The sequence below is a fragment of the Periplaneta americana genome, chromosome 2 (assembly GCF_040183065.1).
Source record: "Periplaneta americana isolate PAMFEO1 chromosome 2, P.americana_PAMFEO1_priV1, whole genome shotgun sequence".
Lineage (NCBI taxonomy): Eukaryota > Metazoa > Arthropoda > Insecta > Blattodea > Blattidae > Periplaneta > Periplaneta americana.
The window spans coordinates 48,540,116-48,563,188 of NC_091118.1; the positions used below are offsets into that span (position 1 = coordinate 48,540,116).

The 23,073-nt window shown below is 35.6% G+C and overlaps 1 protein-coding gene across 14 annotated transcripts in view; it reads left to right on the forward strand.

The window, feature by feature from the left end:
* LOC138693651 (uncharacterized) overlaps positions 1-23,073 on the forward strand; it is a 69,396-nt gene that overhangs the window by 27,469 nt on the left and 18,854 nt on the right. For all 14 annotated transcript variants that reach the window (XM_069817548.1, XM_069817531.1, XM_069817541.1 and 11 more), the window contains 6 exons: positions 1,590-1,733; positions 5,396-5,689; positions 8,807-8,956; positions 10,837-11,061; positions 14,582-14,755; positions 18,301-18,372. In XM_069817548.1, the coding sequence (XP_069673649.1) occupies positions 1,590-1,733; positions 5,396-5,689; positions 8,807-8,956; positions 10,837-11,061; positions 14,582-14,755; positions 18,301-18,372 (1,059 nt within the window). The remainder of the gene's footprint in view (positions 1-1,589; positions 1,734-5,395; positions 5,690-8,806; positions 8,957-10,836; positions 11,062-14,581; positions 14,756-18,300; positions 18,373-23,073) is intronic.

Sequence of the window (23,073 nt, forward strand, 5' to 3'; positions counted from 1 at the left end):
AATCTCTGAACCGTATTCCTCACAGAGTTGGCAGTATGTGGGTGGGCATTATCATGAAGAAGGATAACACCGTTTGATAGCATTCCAGGGCATTTTGACTTAATGGCACGTCTCAGTGTCTATAAAGTTTCTTCATAATGCTGTGCAGTGATTGTGGTCCCATGCTCGAGAAATTCAACAAGCAGAAGACCCATAGAATCGAAGAAGGTCATCATGACTTTACCAGGACTTGTGTGTATTGCTTTGAACTTTTTCGGTGGGGGAGAATCCATGTTTTTCCATTGTTGGCTCTGTCGTTTGCTCTCCGGTTCAAAATGGTGACACCACGATTCGTCCCCAGTGACAGTAAGGGATAGAAATGCTTACTCTTCATCATAGTATCGTGAGTGACCCAGTGAAGCAGCCATTCTGTTTGTTTTCTGTTCCTCCGTCAACTGATGTGGAACCCATTGCGTGCAGATTTTTCGGTAATGCAGATGCTTCGTCGCAATGACGTGTATGGAACCGTGGCTTATTCCCACCAAACGACGAAGTTCTTCCACAGTGTCCAATCGATTTCCCCGTATAAAACCATTAACCCCCGCAGTAACAGCAGGAGTGATGGCACAATGAGCCTGTCCTGGGCAAGCATCGTCTTGCAGTGATACACATCCCTCTTGGAATCGCTTGTGCCATTCCAGTATATACAAGCATGATATGCTGTGTTTGCTGTAAACTGCGTACATGCGACAATGAATTTCTAGTCCTCCTCTTCTTTGAGCAGTCAAAGATCACACTACACTTCGCTGTTCTTCTTTACCTGCCTACATTAATAATGTTGAACATACGTATCTCTAACCTCACTTCCAGCACAATAAACGAACGACTAGGTAAGCAGAGGTTGTAACTGTGCTTTCGTGAGTCACCACCAGATGTCAGTTCAGCAACCAAGTCTACACCTGTGGAGTAACGGTTAGCGCGTCTGACCGCGAAACCAGGTGGCCCGAGTTCGATTCCCGGTCGGGTCAAGTTACCTGGTTGAGGTTTTTTTTTTCGGGGTTTTCCCTTAACCCAATATGAATAAATGCTGGGTAACTATTGGTGTTGGACGCTGAACTTATTTCACCGGGATTATCACCTTCATCTCATTCAGACGCCAAATAACCTAAGATGTTGATAAAGCGTCGTAAAATAACCTACTTAAATAAAAAAGAAATTCAGCAATCAAATTCCATTAGTACTAACTTGCTCACTGTGAGATATATGCATGGTGACCTGTTTTCATTTGACTACCCTCATATAAGAGGTATGTAGAGAAGGCTCAACATGAGATGAAAAGGTCTTTAAGAACTCCAAAAATGGCACAGTATAGCATACTGTAACTTTTGACATGGAGCAAATATTACCATTACCTTTTCCTACTATTAATATGTATTTCCATAAGTGAAAGTTTTGGATATACAACATTGGGGTGCATGACTGCGCACATGTTGTGTATATGTACTTACGGGAAGAAATCACTTCCCAGAGGGGTGCAACTGGATTGTTGCAAAGTGTACTTAAGATAGAATTTGGGATATTCGTAACTAATGTTTTATTATTATTTTCAGGACGCTAGTGATACAAGGCAAAATGTTGACTTCCAACAACAGTCAAAGAAGCAGCAGAAGCAGCAACAACAACAGTTCTCAGATGTTCCAGATACTGAAACAGACCCAGTAGAAGCTAGTGATTCTGATGGCTTTGTTCAAGATGTAGGTGTGACTTACATAACCTCAGCAAATTAATGGTCAACAGCAGTGCTGCCTGAGTAACCAACAGGCTATGTTCTCTAAGCTATTGCAGAAAGAGAGCTTATGTAATGTTACAATTGAGGGCTTTGCCGGAAGAAAGGCAGATAGACCTATACGCCCTTCTTCGGGAAAACAGTTTAAAATGTAGTGAATAATTTGCGAGTGCTCATGTAAAGGGGGTTAAGTTGATTTGGCTAAACTGGAATAAGTACAGATTTGAACTATCTAAAATTACTTTTCTCCTGTATTAAAGTGGTTAAGCCATTCTTCCATCCATGATGCAGTTACAGTACTCCATATTCTGTGACAAAGGGGTTTTGTTCAGTACCAAAGGAGAGAAGTTTACATACCTTACAGTTTGACTTAACCCCCTTTACACGAGCACCCACGAATTATAGTAGCGAAATTTTGTTTTGATTGTACTGTGCATACCTGCAGGAGAGGGCTGCGTGCGTGTATAACATTTTATTCAGGTGCGTTTTAAAATCTTAGATTGCATGTATCTCAATTCGCCATATTGACGTATACGCCCTTTTTCCGGCAAACCCCTCAATTGCATGTGAAGAAAAAAATTATTACATTTTCTGACTTCATGAATTATCGTGGTCGTCCCCCCTTTAGTCCTTAGTGTAGTAAAATTTAGCTTTGCTGTACAGTTTTACATTGTCCAAAACAGTTTGATCAGTATTGATGATTCAAAAAGTCTATACTCTCTGTGTCAGTTGATCATTAGAAGGTACTGCATTGTGGTGGTGGGAGGACCTGCAAACTTGAAGCATGTTAGTTGAATTCTTTTATTTCTTTATTTTATGAAATATGACAGAGTTGTAGTGCTGTGAAAAATTAGTTTTGATATTTACATACAAACAGGTTGTCAGTTTCCTTACACAAAGTGATTTTTGATACACTTTCTCTTTGTGTACAGTGATATCTTCTAAGTTGTTGGACGATTTTGTTATATTCATTATGTATAAGATAACTTGTGCTCGAATTTTACTAAAATATTAATGAGATTTTTGACACCAAAAATCCACTATGGTGATTCTTCTCAATCAAATATTGAGATTTTCTTTGTAGTTTTATAATTACATAGTGTAAACAAACATGAGGCGTTAATGTTAGTTTATATAAAAACCTCTCTCTTAGAAGGAATTATTGTCAACATAATTATTTCTATACCATACTTACGCGAGCAATTTCCTCCTCTTTTTTCCAAATTTGGGGGTGAAAATCGAGGGGTGAGAATTACATGAAAACTACGAAATAGGCCTATTGAGAATAATCTGGTCATAAATAGCATCAAACATTTTGGGCCCTATTCATAGACATTCTTAGTGCGGGCTTCCGGTGGATGATCAGCGAACTAAAGTTTTTCATATTCATAAACCAGTGTTTGCGATATGATGTGATATGAATCCCGTACAAGTAACCAGTCGATAGCCGGGGCTAGTTTAGCACGCTCGTAGCGGGGGCTAGCGAAATGTCTATGAATAGCACCCTTTATGTACTAAATTAAGTCTCTGTTTAATAATAATTAGCTACATATACATATACAATTTCAGTAATTACAGACAATTTTGTGGCTTTTCTTTGTGCTGCCACAGTCTAGTATATACAGTCACGAAGCTCAATACATAGGGAATATGGATCCATAGATAGTTGCTAACCACTAGGATTGCTACTATCGCCTCATCACAGACAATGCGACGTAGTACCGACAGTCTATTGTTCATAGTACTTTCGTGATTGTATATACTAGACTGTGGTGCTACTCTGTCAGTTGTAATGCCTTTAGTCTGACCTTGACTAATCTCATATCTTGATGTTAGTTGTGTCTGGCAGCTCACAAACCGGTCAGTCAAGCTGGGACTCCTGGCAAAACAGAAATGATATCCCTGCAATTGATTCTCGTTCTCACAGATAAAATTACAATGATAATAGGCATACAAGTTCCCCACATGCAGTCATAGCTGGGGCTCTCACTGGTAGGCACACAAAGCTTGGCGCACATACTCTGACCTTCATAGACTGGAGTCTCACTGAAGCCATAGTGAAGTTGCTGGTATATTATATCTGTTTCGCCAGAAGTCCCAGCTTGACTGGCCAGTCCGCAACCTGCTGTGCTCTGGACATAACGAAAAGGAAATACATTGTATTAGGATTCCTAACAGATATAATATCCCAGCAACTCCACTATTTATTTATTTATTTATTTATTCTGGTGTAGGTGTAGTTAAGGCGATCAGGCCTTCTTTTCCACAACACCAGGAATACAAATACAATAATATAGAAAAACAGAAAAAAACACTATATACAAAATAAAGCTGCACAAGAAATATATATATATATATATATATATATATATATATATATATATATATATATAGAGAGAGAGAGAGAGAGAGCAAACACTATAAACAAAGTAAAGCCACACAAAAATATACACAGGTTGCAGTCACACAAACTTTAAATGAGTGATTAAGTATCATAATTAATTGTATCCTAACTAATTAACTAACTTAAACAAGAAACTTGCAATTATAAACTAGATTAAAAAAGAAAAAGAAAAAAAAACACATCAATACTTCTAGCAATACCTAAAAACATTAACTAAGACAAAATTTTCCAATTTAATTTTGAATTATGATAAAGTCCGGCAGTCCCTGACGTCATTAGGTAATGAATTCCAGAGGCGAGGTATGTCTACAGTATAGGAAGATGAGTATAAAGACGTTTTATGATGAGGATAGAAAGAAGTGCTTGATGTCGGTCTCGAAGAGTTGTAAGAAATTGAAAGCGTGATAACAGATAATTCGGAGTAGAAGTATGCATGATTCTAAACAGAAGAGACAGTGAATGTATTGTCCTTCATTCCTTCAGACGCACCCATGAAAGTAACTGAAGGGAAGATGTTATATGGTCAAATTTACGAGTATTGCAGATGAATTGTATGCACACATTATGAACACGTTGTAATCTCTCAGCTAAGAGTGAACTTACATTAGTTAGCAAGGAATCGCAATAATCAAAATGGGGCATTACAAGCATCTGAATAAGATTCTTTTTTAGACTAAGTGGTAGAAATTCTTCACTATGGCTTGCATTGAAATTGAAAGTGGTGTGTTTCATAGAATAGGGCTTTTGTACATAGTTTAATTTTCTTAGTACTGTATTTGTTATTTGTAATGTTGATCTAGTTAGTTATGTAATGGTGGACATATGTATCTTAGTGAACGAATAACAGTGCCTTGGTTATTTCAGTGTTTAAGTGATTCATCAATGTTATTACATTTTCATGGCAAAGCATATTTTGAGCAAAATTGATTTGGAATGTATGAATGATGTTTCGTATCTTCTGAGGTTTAAAATACCTGTAAAAAAACGTATAAACAATAAACCTATAACTGAAATAAAATGAAAAGTATAGGAATTTTCCCGGGACTTAAGAAAAAACGAGTAATTGTGAAAAACGGTATGTGAGAAATGTATAAAAAAGTTTTATTGTATAACTTATTATTATAAAGATGAGTATGTGTAACATAATAATAAGACTGAATTGTTGAAAAATGTGTGAAACATATAACTACGGTGATCTCTATAAATTCTTTTCTTATTACTTGTAGGACACTTGCGACACAAGGCAGAGTGTTGACTTGCAACAACAGCGAGAGCAACAGCAGCAGTTCGCAGATGTTACAGACAATGAAGCAGATCGGGTAGATACTGGTAATTCTGATGGCTTTGTCCACGATATAGGTGCAACATACATACCCTCAGCAAATGCTGAACAGCAATGCTACCTGAAGTGGAAATTTCATCAGAATAACCAGCAAGCCATGTTATCTAAGCTGTTGAAGAAGGAGAGCTTCTGTGATGTTACAATTGCATGTGAAGAAAAAATTATTCGAGCCCACAAGGTATGTTCTTTAACCCAGTGGTTCCCAACCTTTTTTGACTGACTACACACTTTACAGAACGTCCATGATATCGCGACACACTTATTTGTTTTTATTAATAATATAGCAACTATAGTCCCGCCGCTCTAATTTCCGGCATCCAATCGCATTGCAGGTTGGCTTCATTTAAACATGTGCGTCTTGTGATTCGCTGATTCATTTCTTAAGGCTCGATAAGTACTTAATATAATCGCCCGGCATTTTAGCTCTTTCGTTGGCGTTCGCAGAAAGCACTTGAAGACGTTATTTGCCGCTCAATTATTTGCTGAATTACATTGCGTTTGATTTATTATCATAGGAGCTACGACATGATAATGTTTAACGGTGTGGCAAATAGATTCCTCGTATGGTAGCTCGGCAACGAAAGAACAAAAATGGCGAACGATACTACCTACCTAGACTTTATAGAGCCTTCACTTTCTAAGACGTAAGCAAAGAGGCGGAGTCACACCGGAAATAACACCGTCGGGACTATAGTGACTGATTTTCTTGTCGAGGAAGAGGTGGTGGAACTCTGTGTAGAATATTTTATAGCAGATGGGGAGATGATTACTGTTCATTGCGCGGGAATTTTTCGTTTTTATTCCCCTATTCGGCCAACTAAGACTTTCAAGGTCTCAGCAGAATTCAAAGAAAAATTAAATTAAAAAGTTATTCACACATATTTTGCTTGCATGATGAAAAATGCAAGAAAAAGGTGTCGGAACACCGTTCCAGCATGTTCCACCAGAAAAAAGCACTGATAACTTTTATGTAATGTCGAACATCCACTGTTGTAGATAGGTCGATATTAACACTCATTCGAAAAAAAAAAAATATATATATATATATATATATATATATATAAACAAGCAATAACTTGAGTGGAATTAGAAAAAAACAAAGATGTGTGTAAAAAATTCCAACCTATCTATGCTGGATGTCCAATGAAAGATTTTTATTGTCTTTTTGAAAACTCGCATATTTAAATAAATGTGAAATCTGTGCTTGGTGGGTTGCACAGAATTTTCTATACGTGACACAGGACAGGACACATAAATCATCTTAAAGATGCAGCAGTCTGTTCCTTTGTTTAGATTTCACTATTTTTATGGTAGAAAATGCAGATTCACACAAGTATGACGTTGAGAACAGCAATTCTAAATGTCTTTTTAGTTTATTCGGCACTATCGACTGATTTGACAAAACATTTCCGCATATAAGACACTCGGGATTTTGTTTATATTCATCTCCATGCCACATAAAACCATATTGCAAGTATTCATCACTATATTTACGTAAACCAGTATGTTTTTGTGAATCCTGAAGGGAATATCCATGCACATTTTAAGTGGGAAGAGAAAACGAATTACTTAGCATTGTTGCAAGTGTTCACGTTTCATTGGTAAAATCTGTCTCAAAATAAAATGTACAATTTCAAAGACTTCGTTGTAAATAAAAGAAGAGACTTTCTGGATGGCATAAAATTTATTTTTCAATTCCAAAATTTTACGACACACTCCATGGGGCTGCGCAACACACCATTATGTCGTGACACACCAGTTGGGAACCCCTGCAACCTGTCAGAAATGAAAAGTATCTAGAGATTGGTTGGAGGTATCCCTGTGCATTTCATTACACACATTTTTATTAATTTATTTTATCCATGACTGGTATGTAAACTGGTCTTTATTTCTCTGGCCTTAGCAAGTTAAACAATGGTTTTATTCACAGCAGTGAATTAAAAGTTTTTATGCTCGACCATGCCGAAATGTAGTAATTATACACCTGGTAGTAGCCCTTTATTGTACCTCATTAAAGTACACCTATTCATTATAATTCAGTTGTTCAGCCAATGAGAAATTACCATTGGTCCATTATAAAACCGCAAGTATTGATTATTCTCGGATATGCAATCAAAAGACAATTAGCGAAAAGTCACGGAGGCTGGAAATCCAATACTGTCGCAGAAGGTTATGTTCTGTTACTATAATAATTAGCGTTATTTGTAAATAATATTCAAATAAATTCAATTTGTCATCTCTTTTTCAATTCTAAATCAATTTCCAGGTTATATCAAGATTAATGTTCATGTTATTCTCTAGATTATATCAAGGTCAATGACATTTGTGCCTCGGAAAAAATTAATACTTTTGTGTCTGCGCACATCTCACAATTCAGGTCGGTTCCGCTCCTCACTTACATAACCATAACATGAATACTTATGAATAATTTCAAGTTAGAAATATGGTGGAGCATAAAAAGTCGTATGAAACTTGCCTATAATGGTAATTAAGACACTCGTATGAAAATTATGAAACTCGCTTGCGCTCGTTTCATAAACAAACATACTCACGTCTTAATTACTACCATTATAGGCTCGTTGCATAATGTACTATTAACTCACAGCAGTGAATTACAATTTCTGAAGTCACTCTTTTCATGACAAGTTACACATTACCAACAATAAAACTCGTACATTCATTTATTTATAACATTCACAAACAACACATTACAATATATAAAAAAGAGTTTAGATATCAGTAATGGATAAAATATTGTATACCACATAAGAATAAACAAATTTTATGCTCGCATAGAAATTATCACCCTCAGCATTTCCACTTACAGATAACATCTAATTTTATTCTCTTATGTGTAAATTACTACTTTTCTCATGCTTTGTATTTAAATCTTCATCATAAGTTCTCTTTGGTGACTAAAAATTAAACAAATTATGACTATATTTTAACTCATTTTTAACTACAGTTCCCCCCCCCCTCTGAAAAAAAATGTAGTTTCTTGTTGTGTACTTCAGAATTTAAATTTGACCTGTGTCAGCATAGAATTCTTTTTTTAAGCAAAGTCTTCTTTTTTTATACGTACATACATCATAGTAGAATTATCAGGAAGATTAAATATAAATATAATCCCAGTGCACAAATAATTTAATTTTAGGTTTGGTCTTCCAACACTGTCTTATTCCCTATGTTGTGATATTAATAATTTGATTATGTACTTACAGATGTGAGGTATTCTGTAAAATGTTGAAATCATAACATGTTAGGAAAGCTTAATCCCTTCATTATTTGTTTTCAGTTAATGCTGTCAGCTTCCAGTTCTTATTTCGAGATGATACTATCTCGTTACGAAGACCAGAATCCCATAATCATTCTGAAGGATGTCAGATATGATGATATGTCGGCTCTGCTTCAGTTCATATACAAGGGGGAAGTCAATATTGAAGAGGTGAGTTAATTTTCTTTTAGTATTGCAGAGTTGATTTCTTTCTTCTGCTGAATGCTTTTGGTTTTCAGCATGTAACAAATTATGAAATATGTATAATTTAATAATATTTGTTTGTATCAAGTTTTTCTCAGATATCTTTCCTATGAGGTTACTTATATGTAAGGCTGGGATTACGATCAATGTTGGTTTGCATAACGTTACGTTGCTATAATGAATACTGAAATTCACACACTGGACAGTCAGCTGTTTATGATAAACATTGAATTGTATGGTAACTTTGTTTGAAACAATATAAATAAAATACCGGTATTACAAAAATATGTTACGACAGAATAATATAGAATGACGATAATGATAAAGCAATACTTACTTACAAATGGCTTTTAAGGAACCTGCAGGTTCATTGCCACCCTCACACAAGCCTGCCATCGGTCCCTTTCCTGTGCAAGATTAATCCAGTCTCATCATATCCCACCTCCCTCAAATCTATTTTAATATTATCTTCCCATATAAGTCTCGGCCTCACCAAAGGTTTTTCTCCCTCTGGCCTCCCAACTAACACACTATATGCACTTCCTATCTCAAATGTCTGGATTTAATGTCCCTAATTGTCGGGTAAAGAATACAATGCATGTAGTTATGTGTAGTGTAACTTTTTCCATTCTCCTGTAACTTCATTCCTCGTACCCCCAAATATTTTCCTAACAACCTTATCCTCAGACACCCTTAATCTCTGTTCCTCTCTCAAGGTGGGAGTCCAAGTTTCAAAACCATAAAGAACAACCGGTAATATAACTGTTTTATAAATTCTAACTTTAAGATTTTTTGACAGCAGACTATATGACAAAAGTTTCTCAACCGAATAATAACATGCATTTCCCGTACTTTTTCTGCGTTTAATTTCCTCATGAGTGTCATTTATATTTGTTACTTTTGCTACAAGATATTTGAATTTTTCCACCTCTTCGAAGGATAAATCTCCAATTTTTATATTTTCATTTTGTACAATATTCTGGTCACGAGACATAATCATATACTTTGTCTTTTCGGGATTTATTTCCATTTACTTGAATTGCACAGCATGAAAAGTAGCGTGCAGTGTGCAGCTGCAGCTGCAGTACAAAAGTTGCTCAGCAAAAGTAGTGACGTGTGACCATACCTTTAGTTTTATATTGTAATGATGACTGTTTGCTAGTAACAGTCCTGAAAATTACTGTTTTAAAATTTGTTTTAACCCAGTTGTAAAATTGACTGAAACATAACATATGGTCCACTGCTGTGGCGTAATGGTTAGCATATCTGACCATTAAATGAGTGAGTCCATGTTCAGTCTCTGGTTGGGACAAATAACCTGGTTGAGGTTTTATCTGGGGTTTTCCCCTCAACCCAATAAGAGCAAATGCTGGGTAACTTTTGGCGTGGTCCACTGGACTCACTTTGCTGGTCTTATCACCTTCATTTCACTCAGACGCTAGATAACCAAAGCAGTTGTTAAAGCTCATGAAATAAACAAATTAAAAAAGTATGTTGAAAGAATAGAATTGTTGTAGAAAGTATGAAATATATGATGAAAATGTATGTGTTATTTTCATGGCACAGGAGGCACCTATTTTCACTGCTATTTATGTGCCTCTTCCAAAACATTGTCTGTTTATGTGCCTGTTTCAAAACGTGTGTTTATGTGCCTATTTCAAAACGTGTGTTTATACTTCGTTCTGGATAATCTCACATTTCTAAGAAATGTTTACACATTAGTCTTTGAGTTGTTTAAAATCATGCATTAGAAAGTCAAACCAACTTTAAAACAAAATCCAATGTTTGAAACCGTACGTTTAGATTCATTATGCTCCATATGAATAAGAAATATGGTGATATTTCAGAGCCAGCTGTCCTCTCTTCTTGAGACTGCGGACATGTTGAAGGTTAAGGGATTGTCAGAGATTTGTAGAGAAACACGTCGTGTGGAAACCCCCTTACAGGCCGTGGACATCAAGACAGAAGAAGAAGAAGATGATGCAAGTTCTACATTTGAACCTGCAAAAACTATGCAGGAGACGAAGAGAACTAGAACTACATCGATTCCAGAGGAAAGCTTTCAAAGACCGGTTAGTAAAAAAGAAAAAAAAAAAAATGCCAAGCAGTCTAATTCACTAATGTACGAATTCACCAGTGAATATAAGAATCTGTTTAATTTTAAGGGAAGATGATTGTTATGGTGTATGGAAAATTAGAAAAAATTGCCTGTAATTAGGTCAGATTGTTATATATAGACTTGGTCTTGATGTTAGTAGCTTTTTTTTTGCTAAATAGGATAACTTTTGGCTATTGAATTAACCTAGAGTGATTGCTATGTACTGTGTTTTAAGCTAGACATAAATTTTGTTTTCTTTCTCCCTGAAAGATACATTTTTTATTCTAGCTATTGGAACACTGTTTAGGGGGTTGTTCTTTGATATATTTCAGACAAAATTTTGCTCGCTTTTGTTTTCTTTTGAAGATAAAAATTGTTTTATATGAAACATTTTGTAACCTGTTTTGGGAAAGCCATTGATTTAATTCACAATATGCTCAGTCAGTTTAAGAGAACAGTGCATAATGATAATAAAAGATTGAAAGAATCGTAGTTTTGTCCTTGAAATGTGCAGAAATTTCATCCCAATGAATGTAATTTTTCGTTTTCCAAATGAATTTTACAAATTGGAGATGGTGTGTTGGAAAATATGTGTAGATTTATTTGATTTGACATGGAATGACCCATTTACTAGTGAGTAAAGTTTTGTGTTTGGGTAAAGGGAGATGTCATAAAAATGAATTTGGATAAGTGAAAATTAAAACTTGGAACCTTTATTGTAAGTAATTTTCTACACAAATAAAACACATCAACTGCTATAGTCCCGTCGCTTTAATTTCCGGCAGCCAATGGCATTACAGGTCGGGTACATTTAAACGTGTGTGTCTTGTGATTCGCTGAGTAAGACGTTATTCATTTCTTAAGCCTCGATAAATACTAAATATAATCGCCCGCCATTTTGGCTCTTTCGTTGGCGTTCGCAGAAAGCACAAGAAGACGTTATTTGCCGCTCAATTATTTGCTGAATTACAGTGCGCTTGATTTATTATCATAGGAACTACGACATGATAATGTTTAATGGTGTGGCAAATAGATTCCTCGTATGGTAGCTCGGCAACCAAAGAACAAAAATGGCGAACAATACTACCTACCTAGACTTTATAGAGCCTTCACTTCCTAAGACGTAAGCAAAGAGGAGGAGTCACGCCTGGAATAACAGCGTCGCGACTATAGTATTATTTTGATTTTTGCACACTCGTATAATTTAACTTGGGTGTTCATCTGGGAAACAAAATTCCATCTGCACAAAAAAATGACATCCCCCTTTACCCGAACACCACAGAGTTATCCCTGTTATAAATTGTTGAGACTGGGTTCCTACCTTCTCAGACAGTCTACCTAAGTAGCAGTAGGGATGTCAGTCTTATGTATGCTTTCTGCCTTTGCACCCAAACAAAGCTCCCTGGTATCCATTTCTGTTAGAGTTGACTTCATGATCTATATAGATTAGGTAAATTGGAAAAATCCATGATCCCATCTGGAATCAAACCCACGACATCAACTTTGTATTGTAGTAAGATACCTGAAAAAATAGTGATCTAATATTTGTTTCAACTGAGTTGCAAAAGTTGACGGGAACATAATATGTTGAAAGAACCGAATTTTTGCAGAAAGTATAAAATATATCAGAGAAAGTATGAGTCACTTTAATGACTTCAATTTCATTTTTAATTTACCATATTTATCCGCGTAATACACGCACTTTCTTTTTCGATTTTTATAACAAAAAAAAAAAACTGGGATGCGTCCTTTATGCGAGGAAAAAATTTAGTGAAAAAAAAAATGCATATTAAAGGTGTGCCAGGTCAAATGCTGAAATTATCAATAGAATATTTAACGATATATGGACCATGACTAATTTATATATTGATTGCGTCACACTTAAGGTGATCAATAGTTAGCAGCAGTTGTATAAACAGCATCTAACTTGTAACAATGAATACAGAGACAATAAGACAAGACACTTTATTGTTATTATTAACACTAGCCTTACCTCATTCACTGTCAGGTTCAGTATCACTGCTAACATTTGTAACAGATTCACATTGCAGGGGTAACATGCATTGTTGTTTAAAAACTTGAATTTAAAATCATTGGTTGATTGGCAAACTTACTCGTGTTAAATTACATAAGCACATGTGGCTTACAGCTGTTTCGGTGCTTCTTCACACCATCCTCAGAGCCTACTAGATCTCGGCGTCATCTCGAACTTCGCTGCCTGTTATGGGGGTGTGTTTGCGTGTTGAAAAGTGTTGATAAGTAGAGTCAAATAGTGTGTGTGTGTTCTGAAAATGATCTGTGTGTTGAGAATTTGATCAGGGTGTGTTTTAATGTGTGTGTATATACACTAAAACACACCCTGATCAAATTCTCAACACACAGATCAATTTCAGAACACACACACTATTTGACTCCACTTATCAACACTTTTCAACATGCAAACGCACCCCCACAACAGGCAGCGAAGTTCGAGATGACGCCGAGATCTAGTAGGCTGTGAGGATGATGTGAAGAAGCACCGAAACAGCTGTAAGCCACATGTGCTTATGTAATTTAACACGAGTAAGTTTGTCAATCAACCAATCATTTATATTTAAGTGTTAAAAGTAGTGTATGCAAGATTCAGGATGGATTGAAATTAAACATAAGCAGTGCATCCAATCCTACGACTTTCGATGTTATTAGAATAGTCTTTATTTAAAATGAGATGCATCTATTACATTGAGAATTTTTTTTTTAATTTTAACGCGAAAATTAGGGTGCGTCCATTATGCTGGTAAATACAGTATATTCTTAATTTGATTGTAGTTTGCTTACATCACGTCATTAAACAAAAAAAATGAGTACCTCATAGCATCATTTGAAAACAGACCGCTGCTTTAGCTGCTACGCGCTTCATTTCCAGAACATTCTGTGCTTCTAATTGGTTTGGATGTTCTTACCCTTTTTGAAGAAATGTTTACACATTAGTCTTGGATTTGTTAAAAGTATGCAGCAGGAAGTTTAAAGAAAAAAAATCTAATGTAATGCGCTTTTAGATTTATTGTACTCTGTATCAACGTTTCTCAACCTTTTATACACAGTGACCTTCTTTCTGCTGACTTTAAGAAGGTGACATCACCACCTTCCTCCCATCTATTAATTTCTCATGTTGGTGATACTGTAAGTCATGCAGTGCAGGCCTTTGTATGTTTTGTTTGGTTAATGATGCGATACTGATTGTGTAGTAGGACTTGACCGACTGACACCAAGTTGCAAATGCTTCTCTCGCAGATGAATGCCGACTGTTTACCATTTTGTGAAAGAAATGGCTTTCTTGTGCTGCCAAAATAGCTGTAGCATACTTGTAATACCTATTAGAAAATATCTGAGAAGAGCATTTGCATCTATTTCATTTTAAAATCCCCAACGATCCACCAACACACTGCTCTATAAATATTGTGGTATTTCAGACCCAGTCTTCCTCTCTTATTGAGACTATGGATTTGTTAAAGGTTGAGGGAATGTCAAACATTTGTGGAGAAGCACGTCGTTTGGAAGACCCCATGCAGGCCATGGATATCAAGATAGAAGACGAAGAGGATGCCAGTGCCACATTTGAATCTGCAAAAACTGTGCAACAAAGGAGAAGAACTGTTCCAGTTCCAGAGGAAAGCTTTCACATACCGGTTAGTAAAGAAACAAAAAACAACCAAGCAGACTAATTCGTTCATCTACCATTTCACCAATGGAGTGTAAGGATCCGTTGAATTTAAACCAATAAGAGCCATCTATTGTTGCAGTATTGTTTAATTTTATATTGTCAATTTTGTCTTGTCACTATATTTGCACTTGCTTCCACACATCAGTGAGGTACACCATAACGTAATTATCAATAATCTCAGAAATAATCAACTTCTGTTTCCTACTGAGTACATCCAGTAAATTTATGGAGTATCACTTTTATAATAATTATACTTTTAATTACTTTTCTATTTCTTTTTTAATTCGTTGTGCTTATGATAAAAATTAATGAATGTTTCCATTATACCATTGTTGTTAAAGTAGTTATTACTAGATGACTCTAGTAGTATTTGTAAATAAATTTTTTTTTTTTTTTTTTTTTTTTTCCGAATTCGAATGTAATATGGTACGATATAAGTAAATGAAATGTGAATTAAATTAATGAATGAATTTATTATTCTATTCGCGAAATAGTTATATTAAATATTACACGAGGTTTTCATTGTATTTAGATAAATTGACTCAGCCTGCTTCACACTTGTGAATTTATCGAAAAAATGAAAATGTTATTATTTCACTGCAGTATGTAATTTTCATTGATTCTTTTCATCTTCGAATCTCGTTTAATTTGATAACTGAAAAAGTCTGTCAAATGAAACCTAATTTATTTACAAGTTCTATAAGAAGTTTTTATGGATAAAATTTGGTAGATCTTCATTTCTTTTTACATTGATTATAAAGCTCAGTGCAGTTTCCTCTTCTTAGCTTCTTTTTTTCTTTCTACATTTTTCTTCATTATCTTCTATCCATAATTTGGATCTTTAAAATTTCTGCAATAAATTAAAACAGGAAAACAATGTTGATAAAGCATTAAGTATGATGGTCAATTAGTGCCTCCAATTTTTTTGTGTTCCCTTATAACGTCTGAGCAGGATGTTGTTGTTTTCTAATGCCAGGCGTTTGACAATAAAGTCATTTGACGTCTTGCACTCCAATATTTTTCAAAGATATTATCATGACCAGCCACCGAAGCACAGATTTTGAGGTGTTCTGAATCCATTTCTTGGTTTGAGTTGCACAATGGGCAGTTAGGGGACTGATATATTCCAATTCTATGCAGATGTTTGGCCAAACAATCATGGTCTGTTGCCAATCTAAATGCAGCTACAGACGATTTTCGTGGTAAATCGGGAATTAACTGTGGATTTTGATGCAGAGAGTTCCATTTTTTCCCTTGGGATTGTGTTATCAAATTTTGTTTGTTGAAGTCTAAGTATGTAGATTTAATAAATCTCTTCACAGAGTAATACGTAGATTTAGTAACAGGTCTGTAAGTAGCAGTGCTGCCCTTCTTTGCTAAAGCATCTGCATTCTCGTTTCCCAGGATTCCACAATGGGATGGTATCCATTGGAATACAATTCTTTTATTGAGTGATGTGGAAGAGGAAATTCAAAACAAACTGGAGACGAACAGTTATAGAAAAATTAAGAAGGGATGAAAAAGATGGAAGGAGGTGAAGAATAGGATCCATCCTCTGAGCAGGATGTTAGTGACATTGTAGTAAAGGTTGAACCTTCATGCTAATGTTCTGTTAGTTTGGTTGTTGTGCGACAGAGCAGTCTACCAAAAGGGCTTCTGATATAAAAGTGTGTACGAAACAGAGATGTTATAGAAAATATTGTGAAGTTCCAAAAATTCTGACCAGATTTTCACGGAAATACACGTCTCCAGCCATTCCTGATACAAAGTTTACATTTTCCAATTTGCTTACAGCGATTTCTTCTAAATATTGATTGAAATTTGTTCATATTAAGTATCTACAAATGATCATCATAATCATAATCTCAATCTCTCTTATCTTCTAACTAGAACATAGGGCATTCACAAAGTGTCTCCAGTGGATCCTATTCTTCACCTCCTTCCATCTTTTTCATCCCTTCTTAATTTTTCTATAACTGTTCATCTCCAGTTTGTTTTGACTTTCCTCTTCCATTATTCCCTTGAGGATTCCTGTTTACCTCATCTCTCTTCTCCTTGTTCCCTACAGCATATTTCATCTCGCTCTCTTCTTTCGTCTTTCAGCTCATTTCTAATCTTTTTCTCTGCCCAGCTCTCTTCTTGTCCTGTAATTCGTTGCTCTTCTCGTTCTCTATCTCATCTATATTCTCTTTCTGTACCTTATCTTCCTCAAATTCTTGTCCTCTTATTAGCTTTCTTCTCTTTTCCAGGAAGTCATACTTCGGTTAATTAGTGGATTCTTACCATCAAGACCATACTTCAATGTAAATGAGATTCTTTGATAGTGAACATAGGCATAGGACATGTAGGGTGGAATATCTCATAGTAGTTCAATTTTCCTTGCTCCTCTTATTCCACAGTTTCCCAAAATAAAGCTTTCTGATGTTTTTTTATATACCTGCTGAAGCTGAAAGGCACGTTAAATAAAAGATTACACTTATAGTAACATTTTTTTTCTTTTCTTCTTTTTTTTTTTATTTTTTTTTTAATACCATGTTCATCCTCCTCCAGTCTTGACACTGAATTGCTAGCTATTGATGCTGCTCTTCAATGTGTTACTCAAATTTCTGAAAAATCTATTTGATACTTACCGACTCCAAGGGGGCTATATTTAATATAATTAAATATGTACCAAACCTATATGCACATAGAATTATTCCAATTCAGAAACAGCTAAGTAAACTAAAAGAACTCCAAAAGGAAATAACATTTCAATGGATACCTAGTCATTGTGGTATATCTGGAAACGAGAAAGTCGATAATATTGCAAAACAGGCAACATATTAGCAACCAAGACCTCTTCAAGTGATATCTCTGTCCAATGCTTTTGCTTCAGTAAAGTCTCATTTTACAAACCTGTGGATCAACATTTGGCTCTCTTCTGACAAAGGAAAAATTTTACAGTCTGTACAAAAGAAACCAAATGATCTGGAAATGTACAAAAACTTGCCCAGACATGTTCAAACATTTTTAACAAGACTCAGAACAGGTCAATTGTCACTCAATTGTACCTACACTGATTTCACATTTCTGATAATCCTACTTGTCTGTGGTGTAATAATCATGATGAAGATCTGGAACACATTCTTCTATACTGTCCATCCATAAACCACAAAAGAAGTAAATTAAAATCATCAGTACCAGTTGCAGAAGACACAGCCCTGCAGTATATATTGACCACACCCCACCTCTGGCTGCTAGCAACAGGCATCTCTAATGAACACCGATCAAAATACCCCTCATTTCTCGTCAAAAACAACTGAATAGACTACAGTGGACTATAGTGGACTTTATGTTGTCAGCAAACAGCTGGATACATTAAGAAGATTGATCATTCATTTCTTCTACCATTTTTTCCTCTTCATCCTTTTCTCCTTATTGTAATCTTCTTTCACTTCCTCTCGCTCTGCTTCTTTATGGTCACCATTACTTGTTTGCAATATTTTTATCTTGTATGTTTGCTTTTTTCAGATGAAGATTCCGCGTCGAAGTTCAGATACCGAAATTACCCAGAATGAGCCAACTCCAGTCAGCCAGTCATCTGTGAGTATGAGGTTTAATTTGCCATATTTGTGATACACTTAACATTGGTCGCATTTTCATGGGAGTTATGGGAAGCTGAGGTTCTTCACTAAAAGCAGCTTATTTACGAGCTATGAATGATATAATTAAAAAAAAAAAAAAAGGGTTTCATAAATATACCTAACATGTAATATATACACTGCACTTGTAAACCAGGCATTTCCGGACATGTTTATGTGACTTCCCCCCCCCCCCTTGTTTTTTGTTCCCGTATTTTTTATTCAGCCTGTATTATTTCCTTATTATGGAACACTTGCAGGACGTACAGTATATGTAATTTGTCATATCCCAAGAAATCCTTCATGGCAAGAATAGTTCTGTCTTTAATTATACGGTGATTCAAAAATCCGATGACATAGGTAGCAGATAGCAAAAAAATGGAACGAGGGGGGGGGGGAATTTGTTGGAAATATGTAGTTTTCAATTTAATGTGCTTGAATTTTCAATGTAGAATACACTATTGAGGCTGTATACTAGTACAACACACCTGCCAGTTCTAATGCTGCCAAATTAGTAGCTTTTCCGATAGTTCTACCAGATTTTAGATACGTAATGTATTGGATAAATTACGAAATGATGACGATAATTAGCAGTGTTGGCATTACAAATTCAGGGAAAACTGTCAGACAAGAATCGGAATATTGAGAAACCCCACATGTCTAGAAAACTAAAATTTTCAGGAGATACAAAAAATATCTCAAGTCCTAGATTTGTGCTCAAATTATTTTTTTCTTAACACTATAGCTAATATGAATGTTGATGGGAATAATATCATGAGTCTACATGTTGAGAACACGAAATCATATATAACTCAAGTTCGTAAAGAAAGATAGACATGTGGAGTTTCTCAATATTGTGATTCAATTCCCCTGAATTCTTATGTAAAGAAATGTTTCTTTGCACTGTGAAAAGTTAAATAATTGCTAAACTCTGCATGCCAATTATTTTTCTTCATTAAATGATATGTATCTAAAGTCCGGTAGAAATAGGGGAAAAGAAACTAATGTGGCAGCATTGGGACTGGCGGGTGTGTCATACTAGTGTACAGCCCGAATGGTGTATTCTACATTGAAAATTCAAGCACATTGAATTGAAAACTACAAATTTCCGAAAATTTTCCCCTCTTTCCAATTTTTGATATCTGCATTAATAACGGAGTTTGTCTGTGTCGTCGACTTATCGATCACTCTATATAAATTAGTGGCTACTGTGTTCGATATCATTGGTTACCACCTTTTCACCAGTTGCTATAACACTAGCACAAATTTGTCACAGGAATTGGACAAAAGACTGTGTCACACGGCAGGGACCATTATTACTACTCTCTTTCCAGCTAAAGATTGAACTAAATGTAAATAAATGCACATGACATGACTGTTCCTGATTGGCTATTGAACGCACAATGCCTCCAAGCTCATGCTTGTCATTTTCTTCCTCACATTAAAATAGTTCCTTCTAAAATAATAAAATGTATAATATACATGGATATGGGTAAATTAAACATGCTTATAAGAACACTTTGTTCCAATTTAAACAATATGTTTATATTAATAGTTTCAGACATTGCATCATAAATTATTGTAACGTGTATTATGGCAAGCCGCATGTGTAATAGGCATTAAGTTCCTCCCAAGGTGACCTGCAGCTTCACAGAGCAAATCAGCACAGCTGTTAACACAGTGCGAGATTCAGTGTCACCAACCTCAAAGAAATTTCTGTAGAATTAAAGAAATACTCCGCTCTTCAAAGAATAACATTTAATTACGAATCTACAGAAAAAGAAAATCCACTATTCACAGTAGAGAAATAATGAATTCTTCGATATCAACAAGCATATATCTAACTAATGAAAATTCTTCGGTATCCCAGTGTTCTTGAATCACCGTGTCTGTCAGCACAAAATTCGTCTCCCCTCTGCTTCTAGCGCGTGTGCGTTCTGAGAATGATCATGTGAGAGATGCATGCCTTGATCACGTGAAAGATGCCTTTGTGAATCCCTGACTCCATCTTTCTCGCACCATCTGAGGTCGAGGTCAATGTCTCAGCCGCAATAGTTTGTTCGTGGCAGACGATAGTGATTTTTGTATTGAATTGTAGTAGCTTATTGTTAAAGCAGTCAGTACATGAAGTGTGTGTTATAGTGTTGTGGTTATGTCGGATATGGAGGGGATAGAGCCGCTATCAAGTTACGATTAATGGTGTACGAGTTCACACACTGACATAAGTAGAATCTAATTATATTAATAACATTTTAACTTTATTAAAATCATGTAAGTCTTGTTATTAACCCTCTGTGAGCATTTTACGGGTAAGTTTAATGAATGTGTTGAAATATTGTCTGCAATATATCAGATAATGGCTGCCCTGCGTGCTCACTTGCTGAAAATAATGCACCCTTGTGGCTGCTTTGGTAGCTAGCTTGTGATTGCGGAGTAATACATTTCGGTTTTGTGTACGTTTACTTCAATCTTTAGTTGGAAATAGTATATGAGGTGGTAGTCCAAAGCTAGTAGGGCAAGGGTTCTAGAAAAAAAGTGAAAAAAAAAAATGGATTAATCAGCACCTATAGAAATGACAGTGTTTAGGTAATGTGGTGGAGAGACAAGAGGGTAGTATATCATGATCTCAATGTTCATGATACATCCATGCAGACAGTCCAGACAATAGAAGAGGGAAACGTCCAAAAAGAAATAAAGAAGCCATTGTGTGCATTGGGCTATACAATACGGTAGTGGCATTGATCATAGTGATGATTACTGTGTCACTTATGCATTTATAAGAAAGTCACTGAAGTTTTGGAGAAAGATTTTTTCTGGTATTTAGAAGTTTTGTATAGTTAATTCATACATCCTGTATTCATGTCGCACATCAGAGAATAGAATGAAACCAATGTCTTACATAAAATTTCGTCGATTTCTGGTTGAGAGTTCAGTAGCAGGAGTTCACAACCCAAGGAAAAAGTCGCTACCCAGATCAGCTGACAAGGAAGAAAGACTAAATAAACTGCCGCACTTCATCTACCACTACGAGCAGAAGAAACACAAAGACTGCATTGTATGCAGCATGTGTGCAGCAATAGGAAAGAGAAGGGAGACAGAAAGGAAACTTTACTATTACTGCAAGACGTGCTCAAATCAACGAGCAGTGTGTCCAGGATAATGTTTCGAAAGATACCATTCCCTGGAATATTACAAAACCTATTAGCATGTTTCAATGCAATACATGTTGTAAGCATTGTTTCATAACTTTCTCTTAAAAAAAAAAAAACTGTGCAGATAACAGTGTACAATTTGTGACAGTGATCAACGTATTTAGTGTTTTATATGGTGTTTAATATAAAAATTTTGCCAGTAACTTTAAAAGCAACTGTTGCAACAATACAATGATTCCAGACCAAGCAATCTTTCTACTGTAAATGTCACTGTAAAATCTCACATCCCACAACACTGGAAAACTGAGCATTGAGCAACATAATGTTCATAGGTGAGTTCATCATATATTTATATGACTTATGACACTCTTGGTATAACTTTTTTACACTTCGGTGTCAGATGTGCAATACAGGACATTTAACATTTATATAGTCCATTCTTTTTATAGTGCTATGACGTCTTTGCGAAGCAAGTAGCGACATTTTCCTTTTGTATACCTTTTGTGTGATAGGTAGCGAAAATCTGGTTTAGCAAACCAGCTATAACGGCTGGGGGGAGCATCGTGCTAACCACACGATACCTCCATTCTGGTTGGATGATCGTCCACCTCTGCTTCGATATGTGAACGTGAGGCCAGCATCCAGTTGGTCGGACTTGGCCCTTCAGGGCTGTAGTGCCATGGATTTACTTTTTTTTTTTATATACCTTTTCTGTATACTTTTAACAATGCATCAGTGCTGTTATAGTTTATAACTTGACTAGATATTCAGAGTGAAAGTGATTTTTCTTGGGCTGCAGTTGTAGCCCACACGAGTAAATCCGTAACTTCATTTTCGAAGCAACTTCTCATAAATTTCATGTTTAGTCAACTGGTGACATTTTTCTTTTGTATACCTATCCAGCACACTTGTAAAGACTAAAACAACAAAATGGAAACGACAGAATGAGAATGGAAATATTGTTACAATAAATATATATAAATGTGAGCATTCACAATTGAATCAGTCGGAGCTAAAAGGAACCAAGTCAAATTTTGCAGTTTTGGGTTATGCAACAATTTGAACAACTGATGTCATGCGCATTGAACGGTGGAAGAAGGAACTAAGTCTTTTAAAAATTCTTTTGTCTTCTGTAACATGTTGTTGTTATCTAATGCTGGGCTTTGGCAATGAAGCCATTAGCGTTCTTGCTCTCCAATATTTCTCTGTGGTGGATCCATCAGGTAGAACTTCACAGGTTTGTAGATGATCTTCAGTCATTTCTTCTTTGTTGCATAGAGGGTCATTTGGATTTGAGTAAATTCCTATTTTATTCAAGTGTTTGGCCAAATAATCGTGTTCTGTAAGCAGTCTGAATTTTGCTACTGCAGATTTACGTGGGATTTCTGGAATAATTTCTGTTTTTTTTTTATTAAAATTCTCCATTTTTTATCTTTGGCTTTGGTACATAGTGCTTGGTTTTGCTTGATTTTATATTTATTTTTAATTAGGCTTTTGATGGATGTAAAAGG